Source organism: Gnatocerus cornutus, chromosome 4 (assembly GCF_029298725.1).
Source record: "Gnatocerus cornutus isolate USDA-ARS CGAHR chromosome 4, icGnaCorn1.1, whole genome shotgun sequence".
NCBI lineage: Eukaryota > Metazoa > Arthropoda > Insecta > Coleoptera > Tenebrionidae > Gnatocerus > Gnatocerus cornutus.
In genome coordinates, this window is record NC_142236.1 from 19427171 (window position 1) to 19451892 (window position 24722).

At 35.6% G+C, this 24722-nt stretch overlaps 2 protein-coding genes across 3 annotated transcripts in view; one reads left to right on the forward strand and one right to left on the reverse strand.

The window, feature by feature from the left end:
- Positions 1 to 24722, forward strand: part of LOC148176598 (uncharacterized) — a 27135-nt gene continuing 2413 nt past the window's right edge. The window contains exons 1-5 of one of the 2 annotated variants that reach the window (XM_088034920.1): positions 1 to 236; positions 10501 to 10534; positions 20683 to 22870; positions 22920 to 23196; positions 23246 to 23495. In XM_088034920.1, coding sequence (XP_087891046.1) covers positions 20699 to 22870; positions 22920 to 23196; positions 23246 to 23495 — 2699 coding nt within the window. In that variant the 5' untranslated portion in view covers positions 1 to 236; positions 10501 to 10534; positions 20683 to 20698. Of the gene's footprint in view, positions 237 to 9757; positions 9840 to 10500; positions 10535 to 20682; positions 22871 to 22919; positions 23197 to 23245; positions 23496 to 24722 lie in introns of those variants that run through there. The other variant, XM_088034919.1, reaches the window with a different exon arrangement.
- Positions 16230 to 17321, reverse strand: LOC148176599 (leucine-rich repeat-containing protein 23-like). Its single transcript, XM_088034507.1, has one exon. It carries the CDS (start codon positions 17319 to 17321, stop codon positions 16230 to 16232), a length of 1092 nt encoding a protein of 363 aa, XP_087890633.1.

The following is a 24722-nucleotide window of genomic DNA, read 5'->3' on the forward strand; positions in this document are numbered from 1 at the left end:
ATTTCTTTCTTTTACGGCATGTACAGAGTTATTCATATAGGAACGGCGATGGTGGGAGTGGATGGAATGGAATAGAGGGACTTGAGAGCACAACTGTTTGTGATGTGATGGAAGTATGGAAGTGGATTTTTAGGGCGTCAAGTGTTGAGTGCAGACGTGTTGTGTTGTTCTTTTAGGCGTCGGAAATTCACGGATTTTTGAATGACGACGCGCACTTTGGATTATTTTTATCAGTGGTAAGTGAGCAATCGTAATCTCTTTCAGTTGGGAGATCCTGACCTACCATACGGCGAGCCGCACGTGCTTTGTTCGCTCTTAATTAATTAATTAATTAATTAACGAACAATCAATTATAGAAAAGTACACAATTTACTTCACTATCAATCTGTTTATTGACAAGAAACGCGATAACGATGGTCTATAAAACTCTTATCTACCGCTTCTTGCATTCCCAGGGCCTCCACAAAAAATCCCCATTTGTGTGCCGAGAGGAAAAAGCGCGTTTTTACCCCCGAGACCGAACAGTTTCGTACTCGATTACGAAACGTCTGATTCACTTTTGTTAGCGCAATTACATAATGTCACGTTTATATCTCCTCAGGTTGTAATTGCAAATATGACGAAACGGAATGCAATTTTCCGCAGTTTTGCAAAAAAAAATTGGAAAGCGCCAAAGTGTGCGTCCACGATAATAATAGTAATAAGTCGGCGCAAAACGCGGAAACTAATCTTATCAGAGCAAATAATTTCAGATTTCACGTTAGAGTAGGTCATGCGTTAATTCATTCATCAAATCTGGACTTGTATGGAAAATGATTTCTACTCCGACAGGTGTATATATATATATACAGGGCGTGCTTATTTTTAATGTATTCAACAGTTGTACCAACTACAAATGTACCATTCATTATAGTACAGTAATACCAACCGCAACATGTATGTATTTCAGTACGTGAGTACAATAATGTTGACTTGATATGGTATAGGCGGTAACAAAAGAGGCATAACTAATGCAATATACAACATAACAAGTAAATGGTGATCAGAATTATTGCCAGAGCCAGTCAACTGTAAATACCTACATATTCACGCCCGCAAGGTCATTGGACTCCGTCTATCGGAGATAAGTATTTCTTATTTTTGTCTATGGCTAGACTAGGGAATTTTAATCGCTTAAATTTGCATGTTGCGACTGGAGGGGTCCCATTGGTTAAATTGGGGAGCTTGGATGTGTTCAAGCCTTTTTATACTTTTTTGTTGTCACTGTTTTTAACTTCAGGCTTCTGATTGGCTAATATCTAAATAGTCTACCAATGAGACGCTAGCAAATTCTTTTTTTTTATATTTAAGTAACCACTCGACTTTTGTGTATACAGAATGGCCTAGTAAATAATACTCTTAAGTAAAGTGCTCTTATTGGTCAAAACTTGAAATTTCCGTCAATTTACACCAATGAAACACCAGCAAACTGATTTCTTATGTGTACTTATGTAGTCGTTAGAAAGCCACTAATCGTTTGAATAACCAATCACAGCTAGGTTTCATTTAGGGATTTTTAATAATAACAATTTTGTTTACTTTTATTAGGTTGCCTTTTTGGCAAGTTCGTTCTTCAATGATCAAATCAGAGTTACCACTTTAATTTTAAATTTGTTAGCTGCTTGGATTGTAATCTGAACACCTCGGATTTTAAAAGTATTTTTTTTTAATTAATTTAGAACATTACGATGATCATTATTGAGCCATTGTGTTCAAATCTATTCAAATTACAATAGTCAGAGCCTTCTTAGACCTCCAAATCGTTTTTAGAAAGTTTGCTTATTAAAGTGCTTTAAATATTGATAAAAAATATGTAGTTATTTTAAGACTTGAAACTTAAATAAAGTACTACAAAAAATGCTGGTTGATAAATTGTCATGGAAGAAGTCAAAGCAGTGACATTGACGATCAAAATGTTTTGTTTGCGACTGGATTTTAAATAATTGCATGATTTCCATTTTACTTTTTTTTGTTTTTTTTTGCTAGATTATATTTGTAATTTAATACATTTTCGGGATACCAAATTTAAAAAATTTTGACACTTTGGAAACTGCTATTTTTATGGTATTTTGGTTCAAAATGTTTAAAATACAGTCGGCAGCAAAAATTCAAACATCTAATTTGCGAAAGCAGTGACCAAAATTTTTTTTCGCCACAGTATTTTGAAAATTTCCATGATTTCTGTTTCTATTTTTCGTATTTATTCTTTTCTTTTGTAATTTTTGTGCTATTAATATTTGTAATTTTGGACATTTTCCGAAAACTGAACATAAAAAATTTCGATATTTTGAAAACTATGATGATCATGCTATTTTTTTGCCAGTTGGTACCTCTGTTTTTGGTTATTGGGGATATTTCATCCAAAACTTTAGTTAATTTAGCAAATTTAGTTATTTTGGAATTACATGAAACGCACCAACATTTTTCATACAGTCGACAGCAAAAATTCTAGCGTAAAATTAGCATGGAACATTTTAAAATAGTGAAATTTGACGACCAAAATTTTTTGTTGCCGACTGTATTTTGAAAATTTCTATGATTTCTATGCAGTTGTTTCTATTCTCCGCTTTTTTGTAATTTTTCTGCTACGTATACCTACTAATATTTGTAATTTTCGACATTCTCCGGTTACTAAAGTGGGTTGGTATCTCTGATTTTGGTTTTTGGGGATATTTTATTCAAAATGTTTCTAATTTAGTTAAAATACACTCGACAGCAAACATTCAAGCGTTTATTTGGCAAGAATTGACAGGGAACATGTCAAAACAGTGACATTTTTGATCAAAATTTTTTGTTCACAACTGTATTTTAAAAAAATTTCCCTGATTTATTTATTTCTGTTTTCCATTTTTTTTAATTGTAATTTTAATACTACGTACATTTGTGATTTTGGACATTTTCCATATATGAAAAAAACTACGATTTTTGTATTTGCGGATTGGTAGTTTTGTGTTTGACTTTTGGGAATACATATTTGGAATTGTTTTCATTTTTCGATTTTGTTTTTTTTTTTGTATTTGTTGTGCTCTGGACATTATTATTTGTAATTTTGGACATTTTCCGGATACTAAAACTTCAAAAAATTTTAGATTGTAAAAACTAAGATGATCATGCCATTTTTGTTCTTGTGGGTTGGTATTTAGTTGAAATACTGTAGAAAGCAATAATTCAAGCATCAAGTTAGCATGTAACATGTCAAAGCAGTGACATTGTCGACTAAAATTTTTGTTCACGACTGTATTTTGAAATTTTCTATTTTACGTTTTTTTCTTTTTTTTTTCTAATCGAAATTTTTCTGCTACGTACATTATTATTTGTAATTTTGGACATTTTCTGTATACGAATTTTCAAACATTTTGACATTTTGAAAACTACGATTATCGTACCATTTTTGTTTTTGCGGGTTGGTACTTCTGTTTTTGTGGGTTGGTACTTCTGTTTTTGTTTTTTTTTTGGAACATTTTGACCAAAATTTTTCAAATTTAGTTATTTTGAAATTTTGTTTTCATTTGTTTTCTGCCACGTACATTAATATTTCCAATTTTGGACATTTTTCGGATACTAAATTTGAAAAATTTTGATATTTTCAAAACTAGTTGGTATTTTTGGTTTTTTAAAATGTTATATTCAAAATTTTGCAAATTTAGTGATTTCGGGATTTTGTTGAACACACCCTCATTCGTTCATCTGTCAGAGTCATAGCTTGAAATCAGGACTACCAACACTATTTTATTTTCCAAGCCTCCTTCAATTTTTTTGAGTAGTTTCTAAAATGCTTTAAAAGTGGAAAACGTTTTTAAAAATCCGAGATTTTGGGCACTAAAATTTTTGAATTTTTCTTTTGCTTTTTGAAATCTTTTAGAAATCTTAGACTGGCGTTTGTAACAGACTACCATTTTTTAAGTGTTGGTAGCCCTGTTCCAGCACCTCTGTCATAAGAAACATAACCTCAATGTGTCAAATTTGAGCTGCCAACACAATTTTAAATTTCAAGCTTAATAATTGGACCTCTAAACTGCGGTTTTTGGATTCAAATTTTAAAGATTTTTATTATTTTTTTTATTATATTTGTTTTACCGTTAGATTGACATTTAGAATTTTTTTAAATAATCAGATAAAAGATTTATTTGATGTTGGCAATACTGTCGTGTCAACAAGTGAGTAACTGCACATGTCGTTTGTTTTTTGTGTTTTTTGCACCAGAAAACCCAAAATTATGGCAATTTGAATCTAAGAGGAAGCCGAACGACATTTCTGCATTTAAATTGGAGGTTAAAATCACTTGCTTATGTCAAATTAAAACAATTTAAACAATAACGAATTTTAGAGTTTCGGTTTTGTAACAAAAACTGTAACCCGAAATTGTGTATTTATGTGACAAGGACTAAAAGTGAAACACGTAAATGAAAGTCTGACGTTAGAAACTCGATTTTTTATATTTCAAGATTAATTTTCTCGTTGTAATAATCAAAGAAACATTACCACAGATAATAACTTCCCGCAAGGTCTTGCCAATGTTAGGAAAGATGTTAATTATCATAAACCGCATATAATAAGTAGAAATTATGAAATACTAGCCGTAGAGTAGGTAAAGGCGAGATTATCCACGAAGATAATAAAATATTAAATTAAAATGCATTTTAACGGGATGTTTGGAAATCTCAATGAAGTCATCCGTGGAAACTAATGTCAATAAAAGTGGCGGATATAAACATAAAAAGTCATTTTGTCGGTTTCATTTATACTTCCCTTGATAACTGGGTAAGAAAGAATGCACCAACTGTAAAAAATTGAAGAAAAAGTTTGCGGAAACTAGAGAGAGGTTAGTTGTGATGTAACCATTCTTAAGCATTTACCATAATTAAATGTTAACTCGTTTTTACTTTATGTAATAAATTCCCGTTTAAACAAAAATGGCAATACCGCCTACCGACCGCGTTTGTGTTGGCTGCATTGTTAGGTCACACCGACTAGACTCAAGTTGGCTATGATTACTCCATAGCGATCCGGTCCATTTGAGCCGGATATGTCCAACATGTATCAGTTTCAAAAGTATATTTTCCATAGTGAAAATCTGTAATATCCGTTCTAGTGGGTTTCACGGTACGTTGCAGGGCTACCAACGTTATTTTTGTCACACGACGAGACTGCGGGTATTTTAAGACGGGTAAAAATAACGAGGGTGTGCCGTTCCGCCTCATTAAAACTAACAACTTATTGTTGAAATTAAGTTCTTCATTTTATTAGTTTTTAATTGCAGCCACGGTTCAATGAGAAGTGTGTTGGTAGTCCTGCGACAAAGAGTGAAAACGCAAGTAATTTATTTAGATTGATTTATGGGACGATGTGCAGCTCACGTTTTGCATGAAAAAGAAGTTTCTAAATTTATTTATTTATTACTTTCATAGTGTGCCTTCTCTTTTACTGCACAATTAATTGCTCGCATTGGAAGAATGGACTTTCTTCGAAAATGTGAGAAATATCGATGGAAGTTAAATGCGTGCAGGGAATGAGATACTTTTCCATAAGCTCTGAAAGCATTTAATGGCTAATTAGCGTCGACAAAACGATGTTTATAGTGGAATTCGGTGATCTAATAACCAAAATTGTTTAGAAAGTACACACATGTTGTTATTTTGACATTAGCGGCAAAAACAAACTTTTCTTTCCACGTCAATTTGTTGATAAAAAATTAGGAAAAGCTGCAGAAATGTGACGAGACGATGACAGACTCTTTCTAAACTGGTTCTATGAAACGAAATTAATTAATTTTCATTTTTATTTCATTTTATGTGGGACGTTCATATAAGTAGACTAGAAAAAACGTGCTAATTGTTGTTCCATAGTAGGCTGTTGTTTTTTTTCACAGGTTGCTATTACCGTGGTGACAATAGCATGTTAATTTAATCAAGTTGCCATTGACCATGCATTTATAATAACAATTCCGTTATCGACTTTTCTAGCCCAGAGCAAGTTGGTAGGTTGTATTCAGAAGTTCAAGGCTACGATAGGTGGAACCGACAACTTTCCTTATGATTATGAACCGCACTGAACGTATTTTATGTCTTCCGGATTTGGGTTTTGATGGTTTATTTAATAGGGTAATGGACGAGGAGTAGGCTTTGGATTTTTGACGGCGATTTATTAGTGACCTTTGTGAGCTGTTTTGATTCAATTGTTTCGGATTAGTAGGCTCTGGATATATTTGGGTTGGCGGCCCTGACTGACGGTGGAAACGTAACTCAAAGAGGCAAATCAGAACTACCAAATTTTAAATTTTGAACATTGTTCAGACAATACATTTTTTAAATTTTCCGTTTGTCAAAGTTGTCCATTTTTTAGTCCGTTTTTTCGTTAAAAAGACAACCGCAAACTGTCAAACCAGAAAGACAGTCACAGTTTAAGATTTCAATGCCAGCTTAAAGTTTTAATTTTTGTTTTTGTAGATTGGCAGTTCTGCTTTTGGGGATATTTCATTAAAAAATTTCCAAATTCATTGATTGGGCTGAGTCGTGGTGGAAAACATACCCTTTAAGTGTCAAACCAAGGCTACCAACACATTTTTATTTTCCAAAGACCACGAATTTTTAAAAATTCGTGCTTTTTAAGCAATGTTCTTTTCGAATTTAAAGAATTTCTTTGGTACATTTTTGTTTTTATTTCCATTTTTTTGGTATTTAAAGGCATCTTTTACTTATTAGACTCTGAATGCTTTTCATGTTTTTCTGCTTAGATCTCCAAATCTAGTGAATTCTTTAAAAATTCCGTTTCTTTGCTTTTTTTCGAACTACAATTTTAAAGATTTTGAGCATTACAATGATTTTTTTTTCAACATATTTTTTTTTAGTTAGATCAACTTCTAAATATGAACAATTTGTTAAAATTTTGTTAAGTACTTTTGTTTTCGAATTTTTATTATTTTCAAACTTTTAAAAATTGAGTTTAAATTTTTATTAAGATTTTCTTTTATTTTTTGCTTAAACTTTTAAAAATCAGAATATTTGTTTTTTTTGTTAATCAAATTTTTTTAAAAATTAAAATTTTTAGGTAATTTTTTAAATTTTTTTTTGGTGTTTACTAAATTTTAGAGCTGGTAAACCTTAAAAGCAGCAATTTTTATTTTAGGTTACAAACATTCTTTATTTTTGATTGTTTATTATAAATTTTACAATTAGAAATTTTCAGAAATTGACATTCAAGTTTACATTTGTGTTTTTTTCTTTTTTATTCATGTTTATTTTTAGTTGGAGCAGCTTTTAAATTTGGAAAACTTCGTGATTTTGAGCACTTTTGTTTTCTAATTTTTATTATTTTCCAACTTTTAAAAATTGTGTTTCCATTTTTATTTAGATTTTCTTTTATTTTTTGCTTAGTCTTTTAAAAATCAGAATATTTGATGTTTTTGTTAATCAAATTTTTTTAAAAATTATGATTTTTAAGTGAATTTTTTAATTTTTTTTTAGATTTTTACTAAATTTTAGAGCTGGTAAACCTTAAAAGCAGCAATTTTTATTTTTGGTTACAAACATTCTTCAGTTTTGATTGTTTATTATAAATTTTACAATTAGAAATTTTCAGATATTGACATTCAAGTTTACATTTGTGTTTTTTTCTTTTTTATTTATGTTTATTTTTAGTTGGAGAAGCTTTTAAATTTGGGAAACTTCGTGATTTTGAGCACTTTTGTTTTCTAATTTTTATTATTTTCAAACTTTTAAAAATTGTGTTTCCATTTTTATTTAGATTTTCTTTTATTTTTTGCTTAGACTTTTAAAAATCAGAATATTTGATGTTTTTGTTAATCAAATTTTTTTTAAAATTATGATTTTTAGGTGAATTTTTAAATTTTTTTTTTTCGATTTTTACTAAATTTTAGAACTGGTAAACCTTCAAAGCAGCAATTTTTATTTTATGTTACAAACATTCTTTATTTTTGATTGTTTATTATACATTTTACAATTAGAAATTTTCAGAAATTAACATTCAAGTTTACATTTGTGTTTTTTTCTTTTTTATTTATGTTTATTTTTAGTTGGAGCAACTTTTAAATTTGGAAAACTTCGTGATTTTGAGCACTTTTGTTTTCAAATTTTTAGTATTTTTACAATTTTTAAAATCGTGTATACATTTTTGTTAATTTTTTGTCATCTTTAACTTAAACTTTTTGTTAGTTAAATTAGAGTGTACGTAGACCTTTAAAATTCGGATTATTTAATTTTTTGGTTATTCAAAAATTTTGAAAATTAGGTTTAAATATATTTTTTTTAACTCGATGTTTATTATATTTAACACCTGGTGAACCTTTAACAGCAACAACTCAGCTTTAAAAAATTCTTGATTTCGATTATTTATTACAAATTTTACAAATTTTGAAATTTTAAAAAATTTACATAATTGGGTTTACATTTCTTTTTTTCTTCGATTTTATTTCTGTTTACTTTTAGTTGAAGCAACTTCTAAATATGAAAAACTTATTAAAATTTCGTTGATTTCGAGCACTTTTGTTTTCGAATTTTTATTATTTTGGAAAATTTCTAAAATTATGTTTATATTTTTGTTTATTTTTTCGTTTTTTTTTTGTTATTTTTTGATCATCTTTAAATTAAATTTTTTTGTTAAATTGGACCTTTAAAATTCGAAATATTCTTGTTTTGTTATTAAAGAAAATTGAAAATTATGTCTTGATAAATCTTTGAATTTCTTTTGTTTTTGTTTTCTCGATTTTTATTAAATTTTTGAGTTGGTGAACTCTTACAAGCATCAATTTTTATTTCAGTTTATTTATTCTTAACTTTGAATGGTTTATTCTAAACGTTCCAAATTTTGAAAATTTAAAAAATTAACATAATCGAGTCTACATTTTATTTTTTCATTTTTATTTCCTTTACTTTTGGTTATATTGGAACTTTGAGAGAACTCTAAATTTTGCAGTTTGTAGTTCTTTTTTTGGGGCATTCAAAACTTTCAATTTACAAATTTTGAAAATACGTCGATTGAGTCTACGTTTGTTTTTTGTTATAATTGAACAGCATCGTTTAGTGGGTTGTGCTTTTTTTCTTTTGTTATTGTAAAAGTGCTTTTAAATTCAAAATATTTTATGACTGAAATATTGTTTTTTTTTGTGTTTTTTTGACTTGAACCAATCAGTGTGAAACAACGTGACAGTGTCAACGCAGTGCTACCAATTAATTTTTAAATTGAAAGCTTCTTAGAACGTTCATCAGATTCTGGGATTTTTGTAATTTTTGACATTTTTATAAGTCGAACCAGCGTTACCAACACAATTCCAGAGTTCCGAGTCTTCTCAGAATATTCAGATTTCGGTCAAGTTGTGGTAAATTTAGTAGGCTCTGTTTTTTCAGCATAACCTCAAAATCATCACATTAATGCCTTCCAAAGCCTCCTCCGACTGTAATAATATTAATAAAAACAAAAGTTAATTCACGCTTCTCACGATCTACATTAAACAATTTCTGACTTACCACGACCAACTCGTGCTCGCTTGTTTTTAAAACAAAGCACACCTTTTTGCCTATTAGAATGCAGGAAGAAAAAACGAAAACCTTCGTCGTTATTCAATTTAAACAGTAAAGCAGAGATTCCGCTTCTGGAGAGTGAAAATTAGTTGTTTCCCCACTAAGAATTCACTAGTTAGCGTGAAGGCCGGAATTTTACATTCACCTACTGAGTAATTGGTTGGAATTAAACCGGCAGTTCTTTTCATGACTTATTGTAAACATAAATGTCAACAGTTTTGCAAGAATTGCATTTAAATGGTGTGAATAACAGAAGCTTGTTTGGTACGCATTTTCATTAGTTTAATTTGGGTGGGTGTCATAACCTCAAACTGTCACAACGGGCAGTGTTACCAACATACGTTGAAGTTTCAGAGCCTGTTTGATTGTCCCATATTCATAAATTATGGAACGACAAGTGTAATCGATAAAAAAACAATACGGTCAACCGCAAATATGGTATTACCGATAGACACACCTGCTGAAGTCTACATACGGTACTCAATTGGAATTCAATTCCGTTAGTTTCAATCAGATTATGGCGATTTATCCCGACCTTGTCTTACCTTTCGTACCACAAAAACGGCACCGAAATGTGAAATCTGTTGGCACCCCTGTTACACCCGGAAGTCGTTTCTGCGTCAAGGACGACAAGAAATCAGATCTGGCGATAGTGTGAATGTTTAATACTTTAACGAGGTGATAACAGATTTTCCACATTTTCTTTCGCAAGAGAAATATCTAATTGAACCTTCGAGAGTAGCTGGTTATTGACCACTGTGGTTTATTACAACAGAAAGCACGGTTAGTGACTTCTGGAGGTCAAAAGGCTAAAACCAAACTTTTATGAATTGTTTGTTCTATGGGAAGTGGCTTCGCCTTTTAGCGGCGACTTCTTGTGAGACGAGTTTATGGGATTCATTGAAATTGTGGTCTTCTGTTGCAGATATCAACTGGACTTTTGCTTCAAATGGATTAATGTGAGTGTTATTAGTTGTATTCTCAGACGTGAAAACGGGCTTGCGGTGTTGATGCGGAAATAACTAGAGTAGCACGTGATTGAATGTTTGATGTGACAAGCAGTGTTGCCAACAAAACTAATACCAAAGGCCACTTGGACGTTTTAATGCGATTATATGAAGTACAAACATTTTGAATAATTTTTGATCACACCTTGTAAGTTAGGCTCATTTTACGCAGAATTTCATGGAGAATAAAGGAGCGCATTCCCATTTTATCTCCACTGCGAAAATTTTCTCGTTTGAACTTATCGACTGGGCGAAAATTCACGTTGTAACTTTTCAACTACTGCACCGATTTAGTTCAAAGTTTGCACGTTTATAAGTTTTGGTGTTGTCTTTCGATTGGTTCCTCACCTAGCAAGATTTGAGCGAGTTTTGGGAGGAAAAGTGAAGATTTTTATGTAGCGTCGAATAATTTGGACTCAGATCATTAATGTCGCCATAAAATCTCTTATTTTTGATCAACTGTCTTGAATTTCATTTGCCTTAAAGAGAATTTTATGAGAAATTTAGGGAAATAGTAAGATTTCGTCTACGCCCTCGGAGTGCGGAGAAATTTGGCTTTGAACGCATCTAGTGGGTCAGAAATTTTTGGCACATTCATTTTGTAAAATGTTTTTGTAACTTTTGAACTACTGTGTCGATTTACCTAAAAGTTAGTTTACTTATAGATTTTCGCACGTTCTTTCGATTGGTGCTACATTTACCAGAATCGGACCGCGATTTTCCAGTAAAAAATGAAAATTTTAATGTCAAGTCCAAAAATCTGGGGATGGATTACGTAATTTTAGTTCGATTGCTGTGAAATGCACACATCTGAGGTACTTTTTCATGAGGCATTAAAAGGTGTGCTCATATTTTTTCTACGCCCACGGACTGGTCCAAAATATTTGGTAAAAGTTGCATCAAAAAATTCGTTGTAACTTTTGAACTACTGCACCGATTTAGTTCAAAGTTAGCACATTTATAGATTTTAGTGTTTTCTTTCGATTGGTACCGTGTCTACCAAAATTCGAGCGACTTTTGGCTACGAAAAGTGAAAATGGTAATGTGACGTCCAAAAATTTTGAGAAACTTTATTAATGTCGCCATAAAATCCTTAATTTTAAATCAACTGGTACGAGTTTCACTTGCCTTAAAGAGAATTTTATGCAAAATTTAGGGATGTGTTCAGATTTCATCTACGCCTTCGGACTGCAGAGATGTTTCGCTTTGAACTCTTCAGGTGGGTCAAAAATTTTTGGAACATTCACGCTAGAAAATGTTTTTATTACTTTAGAACTACTGTGTGAATTTAGATGAAACTTTGAACGTTTGTAGATTTTGATGCGTTCTTTCGATATCTACTATGTTTGTTAGGATTTAAGGACGTTTTGACTATAAAAAATAATACTTTTAGTGCAAGGTGCATATATTTCGACTAGACCTACTGATATGGCTATAAAATGTATAGTTTTATGTTGTTGGCTATGAGTTATATTCTGATTTACGCAGAATTTCGCTAGGAATTCAGGGCCGTATTCAAATTTTATCTACGCTTACAGATAGCCGAGATATTCGCGATTAAAATTTTCAAGTGGGTCAAACTTTTTTCGGATGTGTTCTTTCGAAAATATCCTTCAAACTTTTGAACTACCACACCGATTCATTTAAAACTTTGTTTACTCATAGAATTTTACACGTTCTTTCGATTGGTGTTATATTTACCAGTATCGGACCGCAATTTTCAACAAAAAATGAAAATTTTAATGTCAGGTCTAAAAATCTTGGGTACTGTTAAAAATATAGCTTTTGATTACGTAATTTTAGTTTGATTGCTCTTAAATGCACACATCTGATGTAGTTCTTAATAGCAATTCAAATGTGTGGTCAGATGTGTGGTCAGATCTACAGACTGCGGAAATATCGGCGTTTGAACTTAGCGACTGAGCCAACAGTTTTTAGAACACTTACACTCGAAAATGCTCTAGTAATTTTTGAACTACTGTGCCAATGTAGTTCCAACTTCACACATTTATAGATATTGACGTATTCTTTCGATTAATGTTATAAATACCAACATTTGAGCAAGTTTTGACGGTGAAAAACAAAAAATTTAAAATGAGATAGAAAATTTTTAACCATGACTCAGAATGTGGCAATATAATGCGTAATTTTAGTTGGATTTCTATGAAGAGCACTTGTCTTACGCAGAATTTCATGAGGAGTTCAGTGGCGTGCTCAGATTGTTTCTACGTCGACAGACGGTGGAAAAATTCGCGTTTGAATTTATCGACTGAGCCAAAAATTTTTGGAAAAATCGCATCATATATTCACTTTGTAACTTTTGAACTACTGCACCGATTTAGTTCAAAGTTTGCACGTTTATGTGTCGTCTGTGTTGTCTTTCGATTGGTACAATACCATATTACCAAGATTTGAGCGAGTTTTGAGTAGAAAAAAGTGAAGATTTTAATGTGACGTCGAAAAATTTGGACTAAGGTCATTAATGTTGCCATAAATTCTCTTATTTTTGATCAACTGTTTTGAATTTCATTTGGCTTAAAGAGAATTTTATGAGAAATTTAGGGAAATGATAAGATTTCATCTACGCCCTCGGACTGCGGAGAAATTTGGTTTTGAACGCATCTAGTGGGTCAGAAATTTTTGGAACGTTCATTTTGTAAAATGTCCTTGTAACTTTTGAACTACTGTGTCGATTTACCTAAAAGTTAATTTACTTATAGATTTTCGCACGTTCTTTCGATTGGTGCTACATTTACCAGGATCGGACCGCGATTTTCCAGTTAAAATTAGAATTTTAATGTAAGGTTCAAAAATCTTAGGCATGGTCAGAAATATGGCTATAAGTTTTGTAATTTTAGCTCGACTGCTGTGAAATGAACAGATCTGAGGTAGTTCTTTATGAGGAATTAAGAGGTGTGCTCAAATTTCTTCTACAATCACGGACTGTAAAAATGTCCCCGTTAAAACTTATCAATTGGCCCAAAATATTTGGTAGAAGTCACATCAAAAAATTTGTTGTAACTTTTGAACTACTGCACGGATTTAGTTCAAAGTTAGCACATTTATAGATTTTAGTGTTTTCTTTTGCTTGGTACCATGTGTAAGAAAATTCGAGCGACTTTTGGCTACGAAAAGTGAAAATGGTAATGTGATGTCCAAAAATTTTGAGAAACTTTATTAATGTCGCCATAAAATCCTTAATTTTAGATCAACTGCTACGTGTTTCACTTGCCTTAAAGAGAATTTTATGCAAAATTTAGGGATGTGTTCAGATTTCATCTACGCCTTCGGACTGCAGAGATGTTTGGCTGTGAACTCTTCAAGTGGGTCAAAAATTTTTGGAACATTCACGCTAGAAAATGTTTTTATAACTTTAGAACTACTGTGTGAATTTAGATGAAACTTTGAACGCTTGTAGATTTTGATGCGTTCTTTCGACAGGTACCAGTTTGTTAGGATTTAAGGACGTTTTAACTATGAAAAATAATACTTTTAATGCAAAGTGCATATATTTTGACTAGACCTACTGATATGGCTATAAAATGTATAGTTTTCTGTTGTTGGCTGTGAATTATATTTTGATTTACGCAGAATTTCGTTAGGAATTCAGGGCCGTATTAAAATTTTATCTACGCTTACAGATAGCCGAGATATTCGCGATTAAAATTTTCAAGTGGGTAAAAATTTTTTCGGATGTGTTCTTTCGAAAATATTCTTCAAACTTTTGAACTACCACACCGATTCACTTAAAAGTTTGTTTATTCATAGATTTGTACACGTTTTTTCGATTGGTGTTATATTTACCAGTATCGGACCGCAATTTTCCTACAAAAAATGAAAATTTTACTGTCAGGTCCAAAAATTTTAGGTATTGTTGAAAATATGGCTTTTGATTACGTAATTTTAGTTTGATTGCTCTTAAATGCACACTTCTAATGTAGTTCTTAATAAGCTATTCAAATGTGTGGTCAGACTTTTTTAACATCTACAGACTGCGGAAATAGCGGCGTTTGAACTTAGTGACTGAACCAATAGTTTTTAGAACACTTACAATCGAAAATGCCCTAGTAATTTTTGAACTGCTGTACCAATGTAGCTCCAACTTCACATATTTACAGATATTGACGTGTTCTTTCGATTGGTATCATAATTACTAACATTTGATCAAGTTTTGACGGTGAAAAACAAAAAATTCTAAATGATAGAAAAATTTTGACTATGGCTACAAATTTGACTATAAAATGCGTAATTTTAGTTGGATTCTTATGAAGAGCACTTGTCTTATGCAGAATTTCATGAGGAATCCAGAAGTCTGCTCAGATTTTTTCTACGTCGACGGACTACGGCAATATTCGCGTTTGAACTTATCGACTGGGTCAACAATTGTTGAAACAGTCACATGCGAAAATGTCTTTGTATCTTTTGAACTACTGTACCGATTTAGTGCCAACTTCACACATTTACGGATATTGACGTGTTCTTTCAATTGGTATCATAATTACCAACATTTGAGCAAATTTTGACGGTGAAAAACAAACAATTCTAAATGAGATCGAAAGTTTTTAACCATGACTAAGAATGTGGCAATAAAATGCGTAATTTTAGTTGGATTTGTATGAAGAGCACTTGTCTTACGCAGAATTTGATGAGGAGTTCAGGGATGTGCTCAGATTGTTTCTACGTCGACAAACGGTGGAAATATTTGCGTTTGAACTTATCGACTGGGTCAGCAATTTTTGGAACAGTCACATGTGAAAATGTCTTTGTAACTTTTGAACTACTGCACCGATTTAGTTTAAACTTCACACATGTAAAGATATAGACGTATTCTTTCGATTAGTACCATAATTACCAACATTTGAGTAGGTTTTGATGGTGAAAAACGGAAAATTCTAAATGAGATAGAAAAATTTTGATAATGACCACTAATGTGGCTATAAAATGCACAATTTTAGATCAATCTCTTTGAGTTATACTTAACTTATGTAGAATTGAATGAGGAATTCAGAACTGTTCTCAAATTGTGTCTACATCCGTGGACAACGAAGAAATTCACGTTTGAACCTACCAAGTGGGCAAAAACTTTTTGGGGAAGCTACGTTCAGAAGTGTCTCCATAACTTTTGAACTACTGTACCGATTGAGTTTAAACTTCACATATTCATAGATTTTAACGTGTTCTTTCGATTTGTACCATTTTTACCGCATTTAGGACGAATTTTATTGCGAAAAACGACAATGTCAATGTTGGCTTAAAAAAATTTGACCAAAAATAAGGAAAGGACTGTAGAATTAATAATTTTAGCTCGAGGACTTTGAGTTTCAATCCCTGTATGGGGTGAATTCATAGGTGCACTGCGGAGATATTCGGGTTTGAAGTGTTGGATCCAAAAGTTTTGGAACAGTCATTGCGAAATTGTCGTTGTAACTTTTGAACTACTGTAGCGATCTAGTTTAAACTTTCCACGCTTATGGACTTTGATACGTACTTTCGATTGGTACCTTATGTTCTAGAATTGGTGCAGAATTTTCCCAAAATTTGGCCACTCAACCTTAACCTCAGTTTCGGCTCAATTTGCCGTTAAATCAAGCGCGAACCGAAACTTTCAACAACTTTATTCCCTCTCTAATTGCCATAATAAATTCCATTACTCATCGTCTGGCTTGTCTTTAATCCCACTGCTATTCGTGCGCTCGGTGTCTGCATAATTACTCTCTTTATCACTCAAAAGCGTCTCTAACACATCATTTTGCATATCCTCCGCCTCGATCCTATCCGCCATCGAGATAACAGTTTTGTTAACACGCTTCAACCTCGGAAGCAAAACGAGGAGTGGAATAACAGCCGGATCTCTGATTTTCCCACCTTCTCCGACAAAATCTTGCTCCCCCACCTGCAGCTCTTCACTCCCAAATAAAGCGTTGCCGGTGACAATGAGAACTTCCAATTTCGGCAAACATTGCAGTTTTTGGATCTCTTTGAACGACCCGATTTTATTATTACGCAAGTTTAAGTATGTCAAACTCAAGAGATTGTCGGAGAAGCCGTCCAAGAACTGCAACTGGTTGTCTCGTAGATGGAGGACCTGTAAGTGGGCTAATTTCGCGAATTCCGGCGAGTTTATAACGGAGATTTTGTTCGTCGCCATGTAGAGCTTCTCCAGGTTTGGGGGGTAAACGCCGCTGATCTCAAAGAGTAAGTTGCTTCTCAGCTCCAACTGCTTGAGACTGTTTAAGTTGGAAGTTTCGAAGCGCGTCGTGTAAATGTCGTTGAAGTTCAACTCCAAACAGTCCAGGAGAGGTTGGTTTATATCCTCGACATTCTTGATTTGGTTCTGGTTCAAATCAAGCACTTGGAGGTAGTGCATTGTGTCCAACGACGCCGACTCCACGCGGTTCCTCTCCGCCTTCAACAGAATGAGAAACGGCATCGTCGTCAGCACCTGCAGAGCCTCCGTGGTCAGGTAGTTCCCACTGAGATCCACAAACAGCACGTGCTTGAAGTTAAGAATAATCGACACGTCGGTCAATTTCCGATTCACCGCGGTGATCTTCAGGTACGCGTACCGACTCCCCGTCTCGTCCTTCCCCAGAGTGTTGAGACACCGCGACGCCTCTTCAAACGTCAAAACCTTCTCCCTGGCGATCTCTACGGTGGACGACGGGGCGCCGACGGCGCCGAAAACCCTCCGGCCTTCCCCAAGAAGCGGCGGGCCGCCTTCACCGAAATCTTCGCCCATTTTGACGTTGACACTTCGGAAGCTCTGGTACTGTGATGCAAGTACCGGTTTGCTAACCCAAATATTCTGAGTTAATAAGAAATAAAAATGTGGAGTTGACCCAGCGATGTGGTCGCGTGACCCAAGACCGCGGGCTTTTAAAAGTATCACGGATAATTGGTAAGTGATGCTTTGGAGACGAGCTGCTGTAAATTGGAAAGTGGCGAGTCGACAGATGGCCGATGTTGAGTTTTATCGGGGAGATGAAGTGATGATGGCGATTAATTTCATTTTCAGTAGTCTTTACATGGGTTTTGTGCGCTACTGTTCCGCCGGATTGCTTGTGAAATCAATTTGCATGAGCATTTTATAGAAATCAGAAAACAACAACCTTCTTTACCTCAAATTACATTAAGTGCGGTACGAATCGAACGAACGCATCTAGTTCTATGAGTGTGTGAATTTTGAACTAAATTGGAGGAGCAGTTCAAAAGTTACAAGGACTTATTCTACGTGTTTGGTCCAAAAAAAATTGAGCCCTTGTATCAGTTCGAGAACGAGTATCTCCATAGTTTGCGGACGTAGATCAAATTTAAGCACACCTTTGAATTCGCCATGAAGTTCTGCGTAAGGTGAGTAAAATTTGTAGTGATCGAACTAAAATTACGGAATCTGCAGCAGTTTTATTGATTTCGGTCAATTTTTTTTGACCCCACATTAACATTTTTATTTAGCCCAATTAAGCTTGCAATAATTGCGGTAAAAATGGTACCAATCGAAAGAATACGTTAATATATAGAAATGTGAGAAGTCTGAACTGAATCGGTGAAGTAATTCAAACGTTACAAGGATATTTTTGGGAATCACTTCTCCAAAAAATTTTGACACAGTCGGTAGGTCCGAACGCGAATATCTTCGTAGTCTGTGGATGTAGATACAATTTGAGCACAGTTTTGAATTCTCCTTGAAATTCTGAATAAGAAAAGTACCTTTCATAGCCATCGAACACAAATTACGTATTTTATGGCTAACTTAGTAGTCATGGTCAAAATGTTTCTCTCTTACTTGGAATTTTTTGTTTTTCACCGCCGAAACTTACTCGAATGTTTGTAATTATGGTACCACTAGAACGAACACGTAAATATCTGTGAATGTGTGAAATTTGAACTAAATCGGTAAAGTGGTTCAAAAGTTACAAGGACATTTTGGCATGTGACTGTTTAAAAAATTGTTGACCCAGTCGATAAGTTTAAACCCCAATATCTCCAAAGTTTGTCAACGTAGTAAACATCTGAGCACACCCCTGAATTCCTCATAAAATTCTGCGTATGATTTGTATTTTCCATTGCAATCGTACTTAAATTACGCAATTTTTGTCAAAATTAATAATTATACCCACATTTTTGTATCTCACTTTGAATTTTCCGTTTTTACACCATCAAAACATGCTCGATTGTAGGTAATTATGGTATCATCCGAAAGAAGACGTCAATATCTATAAAGGGGTAAAGTTTGAACTAAATTGGTATAGTAGTTCAAAAGTTACAAAACAATTTTCGCATGTGACTGTTCCAAAAATTGTTGACCCACTCGCTAAGTTCAAACCCCAATATCTCTGCAGTCCGTCGACGTAGAAAAAATCTGAGCACATCCCTGAAATCCTCATGAAATTCTGCGTAAAATAGGTACTTTTCATAGCAATTGAACTTAAGTTACGCATTTTTGGCCAAATTAGTAATTATGACCAACATTTTTCTATCTCACTTTGAATTTTCCGTTTTTACACCATCAAAACATGCTCGATTGTAGGTAATTATGGTACCAATCGAAAGAAGACGTGAATATCTCTAAAGGGGTAAAGTTTGAACTAAATCGGTATAGTAGTTCAAAAGTTACAAAACAATTTTCGCATGTGACTGTTCCAAAAATTGTTGACCCACTCGCTAAGTTCAATATCCCAATATCTCTGCAGTCCGTCGACTTAGAAAAAATCTGAGCACACCCCTGAATTCCTCATGAAATTCTGCGTAAGATAAGTACTTTTCATAGCAATCGAACTTAAATTACGCATTTTTTGGCCAAATTAGTAATTATTACCAACATTTTTCTATCTCACTTTGAATTTTCCGTTTTTACACCATCAAAACATGCTCGACTGTAGGTAATTATGGTACCAATCGAAAGAAGACGTGAATATCTCTAAAGGGGTAAAGTTTGAACTAAATCGGTATAGTAGTTCAAAAGTTACAAAACAATTTTCGCATGTGACTGTTCCAAAAATTGTTGACCCACTCGATAAGTTCAAACCCCAATATCTCCGCAGTCCGTTGACGTAGAAAAAATTTGAGCACACCACTGAATTTCTCATGAAATTCTGCGTAAGATATGTACTTTTCATAGCAATCGAACTCAAATTACGCACTTTTTTGGGCAAATTGGTAGTCGTGGTCAAAATTTTTGTATCTCATTTAGAATTTTTCGTTTTTCGCCATCTAAACTTTCTCGAATGTTGGTAATTATGGTACCAATCAAAAGAACACGTCCATATCTATAAATGTGTGAAATTTGAACTAAATCGGTAAAGTAGTTCAAAAGTTACAAGGACATTTTCGCATGTGACTGTTGTAAAAATTGTTGGCCCACTCGATAAATTCAAACGTGAATATCTCCACAGTTCGTCGATGTACAAAAAATCTAAGTACACCCTTGTATTCCTCATGACATTATGCGTAAGTTAGGTGGTCTTCCTAGCAATAGTGCTAAAATTACACTGTTTATAGCCATAGAATCGATCCTAGCCAAAAATGTTGGACTTGATTTTAAGATTTTAACTTTTCACGAGAAAAAATCGATCCGATCCTGATAAATATAACACCAATCGAAAGAAAGGCTAAAAATCTACGAGCAAACGAATTTTGATCGGAATCGATGTAGTAGTTCAAAAGATTGAGGGACATTTTCGGATGTGTCTTTTCCAAACAATGCAAGTGCAAATATTTCGGTTGTCTGCGGACGTAGAACAAATTTGATAACACCCCTGAATTCCACGTGAAATTCTCTTTAAGACAAGTAAAATTCGTACCAATTGTCCCAAAATTACGCATTTTGTAACCATGTTAAGGCCCTTGTCAAAATTTTTGCACCTCATTGTAGAATTTTCATTTTTTACACTCAAAACTTGGCCCGATCGTAGAAAAAATTGCACCAATCGAAAGAAGAATTTAAAATTTATACGTGTGTTCAATTTGCACCCAATCGCTGCACTACAATTTTCAACAATAAAATATTTCGAATTTCCCGCCTCATTCCTACTTCTTTTTACATCAAACTCCCTCGAACCTACTGCGTATTGTCACTGGCATTAAAATTTCCTTTTTTACAGATACGTCCCCCCAGCCATGTCTTCCGCCATCTGCCAGAACTTTGTCCAAAACGCTTGGAAGAAAGAGCTCTGCTCCAACTGCTTCAAATCAAAAGACGAACACGCGGAGCGCCCCAAACCGAAACCGATCACTCTAATCTCAAACGACAACGTCGAAGGAATCATCAAGAACTCCAACAAATCTAAACCCAAACGCTCAGTTTGCTTCACGAAAGAACTCACGGTGATCATCGGCTTCGGAGGAGAAGACTGGGAATCTGAAGATGAACCCGACGATGATGGTGACTCCAGCGAAGATGACTTCGTCGCGGAAAGCGAAGAGGAGGAATGTGAAGCGGAGCTGAAGAAAATAACGAAAGAGAACACTGATTTTAATACGACGAACTTGAAGTTTGATGTTGGAGTGAAGAAGACCTCGCAACTTCTTTTGGGGAAACCCATCGTGGACTCCACTGGGAAAAAACAGACGTTGATGGTGTCGGTGACACCTTTTGGAGAGGACGCGCCGAAGAAGTTCAAGAGCGTCTCGCATATTCCCATCTCGAGGAGTAGCAATAAGGAGAGTGTCCCCGAGACCAAGCAGACGAGCGTGGTGTTGACGTCGTACACGAAGAACCAAGACGAAGGTGCGGAGAAGTCGCTTCTTGATGAGATTTCGGAGACTTTGGAGAACAGCAAGAACCCCATTCAGATCATGGGGAGGAAGAAGACCCAGAAGGAGATTGTTTTGGCGGTACCAACGGATGGTAACAAGGAGAATGTCGATAAGGCGACCAAAGGAAAAGGGCTATCGCGGACTCCTGCGCTGAAGAGAGACCAAGAGAAGCCCGTGGTGTCCACGGCGAAGATCGAATTGACGAAGGTACGGAAACCTAAGGAGGAGGAGGAGAAGCCCGCGGTGCCCCCGAAATTGTTTGTGCAGTCACGCGAACAAGCTGGGGAACCCGACGGTCGCGCTGACCCCGACACCGTGACGGAGCCTCCAGCGCTTCCGTTAACACCTCCTCCTCTGTTGGAGACCCAGAACTCCTTCCTCCACTCTCCGATTTACGAAAAACCCAAAATTCCGTCGAAACCCGTCGTGGTCCTACCAAGGAAGCCTCTTCTGGTGACCCAGGAGGAGCCCGTCAAGACCGTGTTGTGCAAACAGGACTCCAACGGCTCCAAGAGACGGGCTCCTCGTCCCCCGGAAGACCAAATCTACACCCGTAACTCCTTAGTTGAGGACAAGAAGAGGGAGGAAGAAATCCCAGCACCCGCACCTCGCAAGATGCTCTCTCTTTCCACCGACAGCCTCGCCAAAGGCAAAGAGAAGAAAGGACGATTCTCCTTGAAGAAGTTCCTCCGCATGGGAACCAAAGACGGGAAGATGGAAGTGGTCAAGTACGAAGAAGTCGGTCCTCCACTCCCCAAACCCCGCCTTGTCATAGTCCACCCATCGGAATTCAACGGCGCGCGGGTGGAAATCGGAGGAAAACCCCAAGAGCAAGACTACGTCAGCGTGGAGCGATACTCTGACTTCCACGACTACGAGAACTACACCAAGCAGAAACCCCCGCCGCCCCCGAGGAACTTGGACGACGCCAAGCCGAACTTGCCGCCCCCAAAATCCGTGGAGATCCTCAAAAAACAGAAGCAATTGAGTGCTGCGACCAATCGCAAGGAACCAGAGACTGTCTACGCCAACATTGGCGAAGTTAGATTAGCGATAGTTCCCAACAAACCGCAGAGGACGGCGAGTATGCGCGAGCACGACCAGAAGCAAGAAACGTACGAACCGATCAACGTGGGGGAGAACGTCTACGATTACATCAACGGGCGCTCCAGCTCCCCGGAGTCTGATTCTAGTCCTAATAAACTTAGTCCGACGACGAAGACTGCGCGGTTGAAGAAGAGGTCGGAGAGCAGCATCGACGTCTCCGGAGACTACTTCAAGTACAGCAACATTCCACGCTCCGTGTCGCTCACTTACTGCGGGAGCGAGACTGAATCGGAGATTTACTCCCCGTACAGCTTCTACGGGAGCGAATCGGAGGTGACTGAAGACGACCACGACTGGATCCAGAACGGGCGCACCCACAAACTCCGCTCGCGGAAAGGGAGGAGCATCGTGCACAAGAACCTGGAGGACAACTACGGCGCCGTCATCGTGGCCAACCACGAGGCGCTCGCTCAAGTTCTAGAGAACGTAAGTTCGTCCTTGGACTAAATTCCTCCAATGACCGTTTCTTTCTTAGATCCAGCAGACCAGCCACATCCAGCCCGCTCTCCGCGGGTTGAAATCCCTCCTCCAACTCCGCTGGACCGACTTCACCATCAAGACGTCCGCGCCGCTCACCGTCGGGACGCGGACTTTCCAACACGCGATGTGGAACACCCACCACGTCACGCTGGTGGTCAACACCGGCGCAGTACCTCCAAGTACTCTAGCTCTGGGGACTTACAATCTCACCCCTGTGACGGAGTTCAGTGATCTGATTCCGGACCCGGAGAAAACCGATAAATTTATTCAAGGTACTCCACTTCGCTGATGATTTCGGTGGGTTTAACTCTTCACTTGCAGCGACTGTGGCGGTACTGCCGTGGCTTCAAGTCAACACGATTCAGTCGTACAGTGACGGTCTGAAACTGAAGGGGAACCAGAGTCAGGACGAAACGTGGAAGGATGCTTGTTTTATTATGTTGCAGCTAGTCAATGCGTTGAAGGTTCTGCAGGCTCAAGGAATCGAGGAGTTGTCTTTGTCGTTAAACAGTTTTATTCTGTGCAAGGAAATGGACAAGGAAGGCCATCATCGATTGTGTATTTTGCAAGGGTGAGTGCTTATTTTTTAGTCAAGTTATCTTAGATTCTGTAATTTTAGGGTCTTTCGTGAGCCCAATTTTATCATGTCGTGATTGACTAAGTCAGACTAATTAATTAGATTAATAAGTAAAACTAAAATGAGGCTAATTTTACTAAGTTGGTGTAAGATTTTGCAACTATCGACCAAATTGGACTAATTAGACTTAGTTAGACTATTCTGAGAGCAATTACGCGAATTCTAAAGTATGTTAGGTCAAGTTTACTAAATTGCACTGAATTGTGACAACTTAAATTAAATTAGACTTCCTACAAGTGGAATTACATTTACCAATTACAAATTAGACTAGTACGGACGAAATGAGTATGTATGGCTAAGTTGTGCCAAATTAGACTAACTTAACTCAAGTTGGACTAAATAAGACTAACCTTACTAAATTAGATACATTTTACTATAAATCAGGTTAAATTAGACTAATAGACTATTTAAACATAGATCAACTAGGACCAACTGGTCTAAATTAGTCTGATCTAGACTTTCTATACGTAGACTAAGAATGCCCACGACGTAGCATGTCGACTAAATTTGACTGATTTGAATGAAGTGCGCTAATTTCGATGAAATTTGGTCAAAGTCGATTTAAATTAGTTTTCCTAGACGGAGAATATTTAACCAAGTAGGACTAATTGGCCAAAATTAGTCTAATTTTACTAAATTTGACTTGCCATAAGTAGACTAAGATTACTGACGACGAAGTAGCTAGGCTTAATTAGACTAATACAATTGAAGCGACGCTAATTTCAATGAAAAATGGGCCAAGTTGGTTTGAATTAGACTAATTGTACCAATTTGACCAAGTTGAACTAAATTAGACTTTTTAGATATTGGCCTAATTTTACTAAACTAGAATTTCTATATGTAGACTTATATTACTAGCTCGACAAAATTGGTCTAATTTTGCAAAACGTAGATCACGATCGATCTCGACGTAGTAAATATAGTTAATTAGACTAATGCGAATAAAGTGACGCTAATTTGGATAAAAGTCGGGCCAAGTCTGCTTAAATTAGACTAATTTTCCAAACTTAGATCAAATTGGTCTAAATTGAGCTTCTTAGACGTAGACTAATATTAACCAAGAAGGGCTAGCTGGACTAAATTATCCTAATTTTACCAAATTAGACTTTCAATACGCGGACCAAGATTGAGCAGGACGTAGAAGCAAGACCAAATTAGACC

What these genes read in the sequence shown, in the direction of transcription:
- LOC148176599 (XM_088034507.1), bottom strand. Translation starts at nt 17,321, where the DNA reads ATGGGCGAAGATTTCGGTGAAGGCGGCCCGCCGCTTCTTGGGGAAGGC.